This window comes from Maniola jurtina, chromosome 3 (genome assembly GCF_905333055.1).
Source record: "Maniola jurtina chromosome 3, ilManJurt1.1, whole genome shotgun sequence".
Lineage (NCBI taxonomy): Eukaryota > Metazoa > Arthropoda > Insecta > Lepidoptera > Nymphalidae > Maniola > Maniola jurtina.
In genome coordinates, this window is record NC_060031.1 from 3,981,357 (window position 1) to 3,995,525 (window position 14,169).

At 37.9% G+C, this 14,169-nt stretch overlaps 1 protein-coding gene across 1 annotated transcript in view; it reads right to left on the minus strand.

The window, feature by feature from the left end:
• LOC123880993 overlaps positions 1–14,169 on the minus strand; it is a 142,369-nt gene that overhangs the window by 1,119 nt on the left and 127,081 nt on the right. The window contains exons 4-13 of the mRNA XM_045929491.1: positions 10,991–11,282; positions 9,939–10,531; positions 6,355–6,707; positions 5,524–5,757; positions 4,784–4,972; positions 3,538–3,744; positions 2,515–2,728; positions 1,710–1,940; positions 972–1,159; positions 443–665 (exon numbers count right to left, since the gene is read on the minus strand). Of these exons, the coding sequence (XP_045785447.1) occupies positions 443–665; positions 972–1,159; positions 1,710–1,940; positions 2,515–2,728; positions 3,538–3,744; positions 4,784–4,972; positions 5,524–5,757; positions 6,355–6,707; positions 9,939–10,531; positions 10,991–11,282 (2,724 nt within the window). The remainder of the gene's footprint in view (positions 1–442; positions 666–971; positions 1,160–1,709; positions 1,941–2,514; positions 2,729–3,537; positions 3,745–4,783; positions 4,973–5,523; positions 5,758–6,354; positions 6,708–9,938; positions 10,532–10,990; positions 11,283–14,169) is intronic.

Sequence of the window (14,169 nt, forward strand, 5' to 3'; positions counted from 1 at the left end):
CCGGTCCCCCCCAACGTTTACAAAATTAGGCAATTTGGATCTCATTAGATTCAGTTAACCTTAATCTAGGCTTGTATGTTTTATTTTTTCAGTATTTTAGTGTAGTTACATAAAAAAAATACTCAAGAAAGAGTTTAGGTCAAAAATATGGATATTTAAACGCTAGTAACGTTTAACATAAGCAATATTTCTTTAAAATTAAAACGTACAAGCATAGTTCTTAATTACTACAACATTTCTAATAAAGCTAGCACAGCACACACCCGTACCTACTGCGAATAATAACCATCCGTTACAAAGCTGCATAGTTCATACCTCTCACAGTAATTTCATTCACATCCCAGAAGTTCCGCTAAATATAATGCCAAAGGTGTTCCTCCTCCTATGGGTACTGTGAGATGCCGTTATCTTTATTCAAACTTCTGGTTAACTATTTACTTACCACAGCAAAAGCAGCGAGAACAGTAAGTGCGAGTAGTGCCGCAGCGTAGTGCGCAGGCACCCTCAACAGCGCTGAGCACTGCGACAGACGTTCGTCCTCGCCTTGAGGACACTGCGCGATGCCATCACACCAAAGCGCGGGCTCGATACACGCGTCCAGAGACTCGCAGCGATAAGGGCACTCTCCCGACAGTGCGAATACCCCTCCTCGGTCGCTTGCGTGTCTATAACAAACGTATTATACGTATTAATCATACAAGCATGCCAGAGACATTTCCAGCTCTTGAGTTCATAGTCTCCAGAAAAGATAAAAACCTATTGTCAGAAAATTTTGGAAATGTTGTTAAATAACAATAAACAAATAAATAATAAACTTTAACCTAACCTTTCTTCAGTTAAATGCAACAAAAAACCCTTTATCAAGCTTAATTTCTATGTTAGCTGAACGAGACGCTGCCGCTACCTAAGCTAAAATTTGATTTAAATAATACATAAGTTTAATAGTTCAATTTTACATTTAAAATATTTACCTTCTGGAGAGTTCAAGCCACGTTATATAATAAGATCCATGTTCAAACGCTAGTAACTCCACGGAGAGCGATCTTGGCCAGTCAAGGTCGAAGCGGTCAGCAGAAGGCGGTGGCGCCAGCACATGTCGAGCGAGTAAGTCTACTTCTTTGGACCATCCTTCTGAAAATACTTCCACGACATCGTCTGCCTGTAAATTGAATTTTAAGACTGATTGAATACATGTTGTGTCAACTCGATTTACTATGACCTGAGAGCTCTTATGAATGTAAAAAGTTAGTAAACTGTGAAATTTGGTATGGTTCTCTTCTTTGGTAATCTTCTGCGCTGTCCAATTATGGCTAACAAGAGTTCCCGACTGGTCTGTGATAGGTTTACAATTTTTGAATTTTAGCTGGAATTGCCATTCATCATCATTCATCATCATCATCCGCCTACATCATCTCATCATTCATCATTCATGCAGCAGGCCATTTTAATCATCTGCTAATTCCCATTGTCACATCGATGAACTGCTTCATCTGACATTTTTTGAAATAAACTAACCCACACGGCCGCCACTCGTTTGTTTCCATCAGCATGTAAAGTTTTATCAAGCAACTCTTTAAAATTTTCTCTGGCCACTCAGCCCAATAATAAATTATACTTCTTTAGTGCCAATCAAGATTGAAAAATTTTGAAGGCAATTTCAATTTCATAAATAATTAGTATTTTTACAATCAGAAATACCATCATAATACCTGTTCTTCTGGAGGTCTAGGACAAATAAATAACGGTGATAGTCCCCCAGCGTAGATGGCAATACGGTTTGGTGTTCTGCACAAGTGCCCTAAATCTGGTGCCGCTGTAATATTATTCTGGAGAGTGAAGTTATCCAGCTCTGGCTCCCTCAGTAAGCTACCCTGGATTTGCATGTAAAGATATCGACCTGGAGCAGGATCTATTAGCCACGGACGATGGTCGCAGCGCTCCTGAAATAAGGGATATTGTTTTTTTATTGAATGTTCATATATATTGATTGATCTATAAAGGTAGGCAATTTCTTCGTAACGGTCAATTCGAAAGTAAGACATTATGTTGTCTATGACATGGTTAAAATTAAATCAGTTGTAAAAATAATGATACCCAAAGTGATAGCTGATGTTAAATTGGTGCACAAAATATGTCTATTAAAGCTTTAAAACTGTTTTTTTATTCAAATCACTGTCTATTTCAGTTCAGTTTGAATGAGCAAATTAATTAGCCAGTGACCGTCACATCAACCAATAGACATTCATTGCTAGAAATAGGTCTCTTGTAGGGACTTCCACACAGCACGGTCTTACGCTGCCTGGATCCAGCGGCTGTCTGCAACTTGTTTGATGTCGTTTCTCCACCTAGTAGGAGGTTTGCTAACGCTGAGCTTTTCGCTGCGAGGTCTAGCTCCTTGGGACCCCAAAATCTATCGATTTTTTAGAACTATGTGCCTTGCGAATTTTCACTTTTATACTCGGTTCTCCAGTACCTACTAATTACCAAAAACTACTTGTACAAGTAGGTACTTACAGATTCTGACAAAGGAGTATAGGCTGACAGTTTCAATTCACCACTAGCACCGTACACTCTGTGAGTGCTTTCACAAACATTTTCGAGACGTATAAATTCAACTGAGGCTTCAAATCCAAAAGAACGAAAATCATCTACAGCTGACATGTTCACCACGTCGAACTTGAGTTCTGCGACCATTGAAGTAGATGTGAATTCATAATCGCTGACATCACTGAAAATAAAAAAAAACAATTATTTTATGGGCCCTTGAAAAATTTAAAAGTGTTAAAAATACATTTATTGTTGATAGCAAACGTTTTCAGCTAAAAGTATAAAACTGGCCGATCGCCCGCAAATTTGCTCGCGTGAATTTAGTTCTTTAAAATCCCATGGGGACTCTTTGATTTTCCGGTATCAAAAATAGCATAAATCACTTTCCACATTTTTAACTATATTCATGCAAAAAATTACGTCAAGCCGTTGCTCCTTTGAGACACGATGAGGGAGAAAACAAGAAACAAACACACTTGGGCATTTATTAATTATATGAGTAGGTAGTGATTAACCCCCGACCCAAAAAGAGGGGTGTTATAAGTTTGACGTGTGTATCTGTGTGTCTGTGTATCTGTCTGTGGCACCGTAGCGCCTAAACTAATGCACCGATTTTAATTTAGTTTTTTTTGTTTGAAAGGTGGCTTGATCAAGAGTGTTCTTAGCTATAATCCAAGAAAATCGGTTCAGCCGTTTGATAGTTATCAGTTCTTTTCTAGTTACTGTAACCTTCACTTGTCGGGGGTGTTATAAATTTTTAATTTACACTTGTTTTTTAATTAATTTGACTCTTTAGGTATTTTTCACTGTTGGATCAATATTTTTTAGACAGAAATCAAATGTTTTACCTTTGACTGAGCCTTTCGTAAGCATTGCCTAATCAGGCCTTGGTGTGTCGCTGAGCGTTTCATAATGTCACACAAAATCAACATAAGTACTTACGAGTGTCGCAAGTTTGCACATTGAGAAGATTTTATACATATTACTGACCTGCATAGACAATCCCTAGGCACACCCGGTCCGCTATCTCTCCAGGGCCTTTCGAATATTCTCACGGCAGCCGTGGGGTTACCTCCACAGCGAAACCAGGGCGAATGTGCCGAATGGACGGATCTGCAAAGGCGACCTCCATTACGTACTCCCCAGACGCGCAGCCGTATCACTTCCCCTGGGTTGGCTTCGAAACGATATGTACAACTGGAATGAAAACGTATTTGATTACATTGAGAATTATTATTGTTATTAACCCCCGACCCAAAAAACGGGGTGTTATAAGTTTGACGTGTGTATCTGTCTGTGGCATCGTAGCTCCTAAACTAATGAACTGATTTTAATTTATTTATTTTGTTTGAAAGGTGGCTTGGTCGAGAGTGTTTTTAGCTATTATCCAAAAAATTGGTTCAGCCGTTTAAAAGTTATCAGCTCTTTTCTAGTTACTGTAACCTTGACTTGTCGGGGGTGTTATAAATTTTTAATTTACACTTGTTGATAGTTTTGCACAGTTATTGTAATTAATTATCGTGGAAATCTTCAGTGGAAATGGAAGACTAGAAGTAAAAAGTATCAAGTTATAAAAAATCGGTCAAGTGCGTGTCGGCCCACGCGTAGTGTAAGTAGGTATGTAGGTAGATGCCTGTCACTATTACCTAGATAGCTGTTGTACACAACTAAGGACTTCATCTAAGTAATTTCAATGTATAAACGACTCCCAGTACATTTTATAAATTGATCGACTACTGCTCATTAACTTGTAAAGCCTGCTTAGCTGTGATAACTTCATTGTTTATATTATGTTCGAGTACTATATCCAAAAAAAACAAAAAAAAAACCATTTAAATAAAGCTGCGATAGTCTAATGGTTAGGACGTCCGCCTTCTTATCGCAGGGTTCGATCCCGGGCACGCACCTCTAACTTTTAAGTAGGTAATTATATCACTTGTTTTAACGGTGAAGGAAAATATCGTGAGGAAACCTGCATTCTTAGAATTCTCCATAATGTTCCAAAAGGTGTGTGAAGTCTGCCAATCCGCACTTGGCCAGCGTGGCGTGGTAGACTATGGTCAAAACCCTTCTCACTCTGAGAGGAGACCCGTGCTCTGTAGTGAACCAGCGATGAGTTGATCATGATGATGATTATGGTGATATCCAAAAACAACCATTTAGCTGGTGAGACCATCACCAACAAATTGACTCTAACAAAAAGTAGCCTAATCACATTCCATTTTACTTGCCTTACCTAATATTTCTTGTACCCCCTCTGCCATACAAGAAGACGTCCCTGGGCGAAGAGAACGTAATAGGCGGATCCGGTGGAGCTTCAGGAAAGGACCTGGAGACAAATCGTCTCGAACAAGGTCCTCGACCCCATGGCTCCCCATCTTGATGCAGATCGACAAACTCGTAGAGTGCTTTGAAGAAAACTGGCCTGGAAATATATAAGAATATTTTGTTAACAGTAACAGAAAACCAGCAATATCTACATCAGGGATTAGGGTAGTGATAACACTACCCTAATCATAAATCCGAAATTGTGTTTGCGTGTTGGTTTGTTCTTGAATCACGCTGCAACGGAGCAACGGATCAACGTGACTTTTTGTACGGGTATTAGTATTGTTAAAGAACTGGAAAGTGACGTAGAATACTTTTATACCGGAAAATGCCAAAAAACTAAGACATGCATTACAACAAGTGTATTAAAAAATAACACCCCCGGCTCTTTTCTAGTTACTGAAGGTTACAGTAACTAGAAAAGAGCTGATAACTTTCAAACGGCCGAACCGATTTTCTTGGATTATTATAGCTAAGAACACTCTCGATTAAGCCACCTTTCAAACAAAAAAAGCTAAATTAAAATTGGTTCATCAGTTTAGAAACTACGATGCCACAGACAAATACACAGATACACAGACACACAGATACACAAGTCAAACTTATAACACCTCTCTTTTTGGGTCGGCGGTTAAAAATATGGCTTACTTTAGAGCAGTGCCTTGAGTCAACTTCAGTTCCAAAGTCAACGAGTCTCCTTTAGACAGAAAGCTTTCTGTTCGGGCGCATGCCCTAGATTTCCTTAGTAGCGCATGCTCACAGGTCCTCGGTGCACGTTCCCGGCAAAACCTCGCTATGAGAGTCGCGTTTGTAGGTGGGCGACCAACTATCACTGACTGGGGTGATGTAGCTCTTGACATTTGTACTGATCTCTCTTTGTCACTGGAAATACAAAGAATGAGAGTTACTTCATTTGCTTTGAACACACTTTCGATGATACTTGAAAGGAGAGTGTTATCGAAAGTTAATAGTTATAGATATAAGTTAGTTGAAACAGAAATGGCGGATAAGATAGTTTTACAACTTTTTTTTAAAGCAGTCGACGTCGAAAGTCGTCACATCCTACGAGTATCGACGTGGATAATTCAGTCAGTCTATTTCAGTCAGTCAGTCAGCTATAGACTTGAACATAATTGTTTTATATATCATCATCATCATCAACCACCACAACAACAACAATAATAACCCATCGCTGGCTCACTGCTGAGGATGGGTCCATCTCACAATGAAGGTTTTATATACGCTGAAGTAACCAGGCCAGATGGTCCATATATTTATTTCCAGGTCACCAACAGTTGCTTGACACAGTATATAATGTTAAAAGGTGGTCAACTGGTCAAGGCTTAGCTATCAGAAATTGAAAGAAGCATATTGATAGAAAACTTTTCATCTACTGACTGCCATACTTTGATTCAAGGGTGGCACTCGATAATAATCAAGATTTTTATCCTTACTATAGCTGCTGGTTATATAACTCACCAAAAAATATCACTGCAACCAGGCGATATCCTCATCGGACCATCCCATATATTTAAATGACTCCCACAATACTCATCCTCCGGTAAATTAGGATTGATAGCGTTGGTTACATAGAATTTCAGCACCGAGAACCAAACCCTGAAACGCGGAGCTGAGAACTGCCTCCGGTAGATAATGTTCCTTCCCGAAGGTCCTGATGTGTCAATGCCCTGCATGTGGTATAGGCATGTTGTGTTTGGGGGTAAAGAATGCTGAGGGTGTTCCAATATTCCCCTTCCTGTTCCTCTGATCCAGAACTCGCATGCTCTTTTGTTTTTTGCGTAAGTTGGTGACTGTTGATCTACGAAGCGTACCTGGAAATAGAAGAGCGATGTATGATGAAAGGAAAGAAAAATAATACGTCTTTTCTTCTATACTTCCCACTGTGGAATACTTGGACTGGTGGGAAGTTACTACCGTGGCTAGTTATTGTCCTACCGACAAAGTTGTGTACCGAGAAACCGATAAGGGGTATGGATTTAATAAAACTGCCATAACCCTTCCAATTTAGCCCGGTTCCATCTAAGACTGCATCATCACTTACCATCAGATGAGATTGCAGTAAAAAAATCCTAAGTGTAATACAGATTTTATATTGATGAGAGAGTTACGAATGCTTGCCCTGCAACCAAAAGATTCCAAGATTAATTCCCGAGATTGTTTGAGCTAAGATTTTTTTCAGGATGGATTTTTTAATGCCAGTACAATTAGGTACGGTGACTGACTGGCTGGGTGACTTTCATCAACATATTTTATATCGCTGATTGCGACTAATACAGTACTGAATTTTAGTATTCAAAATAATAAAGTATTTAAGCTTGTGATTTCTGATTTGTAGTTGGTTGTTTAGTTAAAACTTCTCAGCATTTCCATATTTAAAAAGTTTCAAGCGTAGCCATAAAGCTTTAAGCTTTATATACACAATAATTAGTGTTTGGCAAGGATCCAACCAAAGTTCACGTCATAATAATAATTTATTATATCGTTCGCTAATAACGAAGTGCTTTTAATAACTAAACTTTATAATGTGTTATATGAAGTTTTCGCGGAATAGGGTTGAAACTTGAAACACATAGATTTTGGTTGAAATGAATTATTATGATATACAGCTACGGGTGATTATATAACCCACTTAGGTGAAAAATTCTGAGCCTATAATGGTTCGATTCTCCTCACGTTATGTTAAATAAAACATCTGACTGACGCTAGAAGTCAACGAACGTTCCGTAAATAAGTCATTCCAAGCCAATGCCGCGTCGTAGGTAGGGCATTTTTGCACGCTATACTACTAAATTACTAAAACTACAAGATAAAGCAAATGGTTATTGACATTGTATTGAGTTAAGGTAGTATACGCTATTTTTGCTAGCGTTCTGGTTTCACTCTGTATTATGCCAATCACATTGCCAAATGCGTAGTCCATTACTGTATTATGTAACTACAACCGATGACCATACGTCGAGTAGAAATAAAAGCCTTCAATAGAGAACTCAATTGTAATTGGCTTAATATCATTAGGTCGCGTGGCACGTACCCGACTCGATCTACTTGTAGCACTAATGGTAATAAATTGCCTCTACCCGTATTGCTGATTTCTTCACAATCAGATAGAAAATTGCTTTGCTTGCTACGAAAATCAGGTCACGATTGTATTTTAGATATAATCTTACTGTTTTCTGTTTCTTGACGAAAATAAAAGAGTCAACTACATAAAATACAAGTGTAAATTAAAAATTTATAACACCCCCGACAGGAACTAGAAAAGAGCTGATAACTTTCAAATGGCTGAAACGATTTTCTTGGATTATAGCTAAGACTACTCTCGATCAAGCCACCTTTCAATCAAAAAAACCTAAATTATAACCGGTTCATTAGTTTAGGAGCTACGATGCCACAGACAGATACACAGATACACACGTCAAACTTATAACACCCCTCTTTTTGGGTCGCGGGTTAAAAAGAGAAGGAAATGAAAGATTAGTATCTTCTTCTTTATGTGCCTCTCCATTACTGAAGGTCAGCAGTCAGTTGTTCAAATTTCTCCTTGACCCTGGCTAGGTGGAATAGTTCTCCAACTGTTTTAATACCAGTCCACTTCCTTATAGAACTTTGGTCCTTCGAACCGGATTCTCACCTTAACCCTGCGATCCACCTCTTCCCGCTTGACCGTCTCTTTCCTCGCTCGTAAGGGTGCTCGCCCTTCTATCATTTCATACACGAGGCAGCCAAGCGAGAACGTTATGTCGTAACTATGATCACTTCCTTCTTCCTACCCCTCTTTTTCCAGCTATTTTACCCATCATAATTGTCTGCAGCAGGCGATACCTATCGTGTCGCAAAATATGGCCCAGGTACGAGATCTTACGCTGCTTGATGATGAAAGATTTGTATCTAACAATAATATCTACCATATTAGGCTTTGCCTGGGTCCCAAGATGGTAGAATCGCGACCTTGCACTGGAAAACATGGCAGACTCCTCACTAGGTGGACGTATGACATCAAACGAGTCGCAGGAAGCCGCTGAATTATGGCGGCGCAAGACCGTGACGTATGAAGGTCGTAGCTCACTTACACGACGCTGCTTCCACACGGTATTAGAATAAACACTCAAATATGGGCTTTAAGTCGTACTCTATACAATGTATATACATTTTAAGCGAGCTTGCCGCCATCTAGCTGTTATCGCGTGAACAGCGACCTTTCTGCTAGCTGTCGTGGATAACTAACGGTCACTTCGATTTGAGGCAGAGCCGTGCGTGTATTGGGTGCGAACGATATCGTGTAAATGAGCTGCGACCTTAGGAGTCCTGGCAAGAGACCTATGTCCAACAGTGGATGTCTATAATTGGTTGACGATGATGGTGATGATAAATAATGTTATTTTTGTGGAAAACAAAAAGGCGTAATCAAATAAAACGCTTCCCTTAATTTTCAGTACTTAATACGTTTTCTCTAATATATTGAAAGAAACCACCAGAAGGCTCGAAAGCAATCTATTACCATTATTGCTAGACCGTGCTTGCTACGTGGAGGTGAAGGCGATTTAATGTCGTTAAGCCAACGCCGATTGAAGTCTCTCCCAGAGGCTTTATTGTCGTAAGTTATATAAGCTCAAGGTGATTTTACCTTTGATAAAGAAAAACTTTATTGTAAAGAGAGTCGTAATATTTTCAAAACCTTTTTTTTTGTTGAAGTTCTAGTAATTAATTTTCCCGAGGAAAATTTTTATACTTTTAAAAGCTTTATTGTTTGTATGTTCTCATTCCTTCGAAATTGGTAATTGATTTTTTGGCTGCTTTCAATTGTTTGATTGATGGAGATAGATAGTGGTAATTATGTAACTAATTAAATGCACAGATATACCTAATCGTGTTTGGACCTAACATATTTTGTTTTATGAAAGAAAGCTTTGGCGTTAGAATATTTTGTTTTACATTTAATTTATTGTATCACTTGATATTCTTATAAAATGAGGATAAATGCCATTCAATACAATGAGGTTCGCACATCCAAGTCTTATAAAATTAACTATTTGAAGGCTCACCTCAACTTCCAACTGAAATCCATGCAAAGATTGTGTCGTAGCTGGTTGCAGAAATGTACCAAACGGTGACGTAGTAAATTCCACCAGCAACTCTGGTCCACTAGATATAGCCTCTGGTACCGACACACCTCCACCACAAAACCTTAGAATCACCGGGTCTCTTGTCGTATAACCGTCATAAACAGTGACGTAGTCCTGAACTTCGTCACAATGTTGCCAAAACTTTAGCTCCCTCCCATTATTTTCTCTATCGTTTTGTGACGGAGCGTATAATGCCTTCTGACTCCTTATGGAAATCAATTGACCGTTCGGCTGCTTGACCACGATCAACGCGTGTTTTCCTTGAGGGACTTCGTGCTGTCGAACCGCATAATAACAAGTTAGGTTTCTAGGATATACTCCAGGGAAGTTCGGAGACTGTAATCTACAGTTTTTACGATCGCAGTCACTGAAGATCCGGGAGCAATAAGTCCCTGAGATCAAATCCCCAAGGTAATACTCGAGGGTTTTTGTCATCCTTCCAGTGTTCGTATCTTCTCCGCGTGATATGTTTACGGGATATAACATCGGCCTGAGTTTGAAAAAGGGGCGCTCTGAAAGGAAAATCGTTATAAGAAATATTGATGTTCGAGGTTACAGTCAAAGTAATGTACTTTGAGATATCGAAATTTAACGATAATCTCTGTGAACGTATTTTATACGGGTTTACTTTATGACAGAAATTTTGGGAAATTCGTTCGCCTTTTGCTATAAAAATATTACTTTATTTTGAAAAAGTAGTTAATGTGCCCAGTTGACACATCTAAAAGCATTATTTGGGAATCACACTAATATTATAAAGGTTAAAGTTTGTGTGTATGTTTGTTACTCTTTCACGCTAAAACCACTGGACAGATTTGGCTAAGCAAATAGATACAATTTTATAATTCAAGAATCTTTTAATTTAAGAGAAGCCCAAGTGCTTTTCATATAAACGTAGATCGGTTATCATTTTGAAACTACCTCTGTATCTAAAACTTTGGGAAGCGCACTAGGGTTAAATAAAATTTTACCTGATGGCGGAGTGCCTCCATAACGAACTGTAGCAAATTCCCTTCTCAAAACTTTATATGCCATTCTGAAATCGAAGTTGTAATTATTCTGTTCTTTCGATAGATGTAATAAGCGTATTATGAGGGTGATGGATTTGGTTTCACTGTAGTATATTGAAGGGCCCCAAGAGGTCCCACACCATGAACCCCCGACTTGAGGACGGCTTGCTTCCTGTATCTGCATGTACCCATCTGGACAACCGTCATCGGTGAAGGATGTGAAGCGACCGAGGGTGAAACTGTCGAACAAAATCTGTAAACAATAAAAAAATTCGTAAGGTTTTTTTAAGCAAATAGAATTTTGCAGTTGTATCTTTGAATTACCCTATGTTTAGCCAGAAATATGGAAATATGAATCCTTTATTAGATATATATTATATACATTATACATATAATGGATTACATTATAAAAATGGCTTCTGTGAGTAAATACATTCTGGTATATTATATACCTAATGATAATTTTGATATTGATAAACAAAAAAAATAATATCGTAAAACAGTCTAATATTCGCATGATACTTTCATTTGACTATTTAACAAGTGTAAATTAAAAATTTATAACACCCCCGACAAGTGAAGGTTACAGTAACTAGAAAAGACCGAAAAGACCTGATAACTTTCAAACGGCTGAACTGATTTTCTTGGACTATTCCGCGCCTACGATCTAAAGTATCTGAGTTTTCCAAAACATCATTTACAAATAAATAATTATGTATTTAGGCAACGTCCATCTTGACAGCTTGACATTTGTCAATTGACATAATATTAAGAACCTAACGGTTATCTAACCTTCTTTGCTACAAGAAAACTAGAAAAGAGCTGATAACTCTTAAACGGCTGAACCGATTTTCTTGGATTATAGCTAAGAACACTCTCGATCAAGCCACCTTTCAAGCAAAAAAAACTAAATTAAAATCGGTTCATTAGTTTAGGCGCTACGGTGCCACAGACAGATACACAGATACACAGATACACAGATACACAGATACACAGATACACAGACACACAGATACACAGATACACACGTCAAACTTATAACACCCCTCTTTTTGGGTCGGGGGTTAAAAACAGAGTATAGGAATATTTAGCTTCTAAAACTAAAGTAGGTATCAAAGTAATAATCCCCTTTTTTTTCTAATTTTCTTGGCGGTCATTTTGAAACATTTATTATTTGTTGTTATAGCGGCAATAGAAATACATATTCTGTGAAAATTTCAATTATCTACCTATTACGGTTCACGAGATACAGTCCGCTAACAGACAGACGGACGGGCGGACGGACGGATGGATAGCGGAGGTTTAATTAGGGTCCCATTGGCACTCTTCGGGTATGGATACGAAACCCTAAAAAAACAAACAAGATTAATAAGTCATTCCCGTATTGGTTTTCTCAAATCAGAAACCTGGTCAATAGCTATATCAATCACTTCTGACGCGTAATGACCTCGGTATTTGTATTCATTGAATCGGAAGCATTTGCTATTACGTTTTTATCAGGTTCCTACTCCATTTGCCTCCTTTAAATTTCTTACTTCAAAAATTGAGGTTCGGTGGAGCCCCTCCTTTCGAGGGCCTATTGAGAAAATTTTATGGACGTTGAAGTATAATTCTGTCAAATATTTACTGATTTAGATGATTTTAAAGCATTCAAAGGAATTACTGCAATTAATGGTGCTTTTCTTCAATTGCCATATATGAATACTAGGTACTACCTAGGTACTAACTATACTGTAAACTAAATTTTTTAGTAATTAACTATAGAATTATTTTGTTTTTGTCGTTGAAATTTTTATCAAAAGCTTATTTTCATTCAAACAATAAACGTCGAAAACAATATTATGTGAAGAGTAAAACTTTAAACCCTCGTGTTTTTAGTTGAAAGATTGATAGGTGATATTTAAACAAAAATTGTTTGCATTTTGTTTCACTTTGTGAATTTTGTAGTGTTGTTTTTGTCAGTCTGTAGGTAGATAATATTTTACACGGCAATTTATTTTGTTATTCGAGGAGTCAGTTAACTTTTGGAGAACGATATTTTTGATTTTATATCCATTTGAGCAGGTTCACGTCGATTTGGGGAAGACTTAGGTTACCAAAATTCATATGAACCTCAATAAATGCTCGGTTTGCAGTCTTTGAGCGCGAAATAAATCTACGGTGTACAAAAAAAATATTTCGTGGTTCGATCGAATACACAAATTATCACAGGTTACTACTAAAGTAATACTAAACTTAGTATCATAGAATTATTTACCTTGACACGATGTCATCCATACTAATATTATAAATGCGAAAGTGTGTCTGTCTGTCTGTCTGCTACCTTTTCACGGCCCAACAGTTTAACTGATTCTGACGAAATTTGGTACAGAGTTAGCTTATATCCCGGGGACGGGTATATAGGCAAAGGCATAGGCTACTTTTTATCCCGGAAAATCACGGGATTCCTAAAGACCCATCCGCTCAACCGATTTGTATGAAATTTGGTACCGAGGTAGCTTGCGTCCATGTTATTGACATAGACAACTTATTATCCTGGAAAACCAAATAATTTGTTTAAGGTACAACTTAGACTGAGAAACAAACAGCAGTCTTCTGACCTGAAACTTCTGAGTCGCATAATGAAAAAATACCGGAACAACATTTGTATTCAGTTCCCCGTACCAGTACCTACTCGGTTTATAGCCGGTGTCACGCCGGAAAAGTAAACAGTAGAAAAAAAAACTAATTCAATAACGTACGTAGAATAAAATGCCGTGGACCATGTCGATACAAAAACACCCTTTCGTGAAAGCGCTTTTATTTATCAGATAGGTGCTTTTTTTTGTTAAAGGTCGTTTTGTCAAACGAAAAACTACTGGGTGTTTGTATAATGTAACTGACTATTACTTAGGGTTGCTTCTCTCGTTAGAGAGTACTTAGTAGGTATATACTTGGGTTGCTTGTTTGGGTGTTTTATCATTTTATATCATTTAAGTATGATAACTCTGACCTTTGGAAGTTCCTAATATCAGAAGTCATTCCGGTTTATTTAACAAAAATAATAAATTTAAAAAAAGCATTGTTTATCGAAATATGACTGTATGGTATTTTTTTTTACATTGGCACGTATCTTTGAAAAATGAAGAATGGAGAATGAA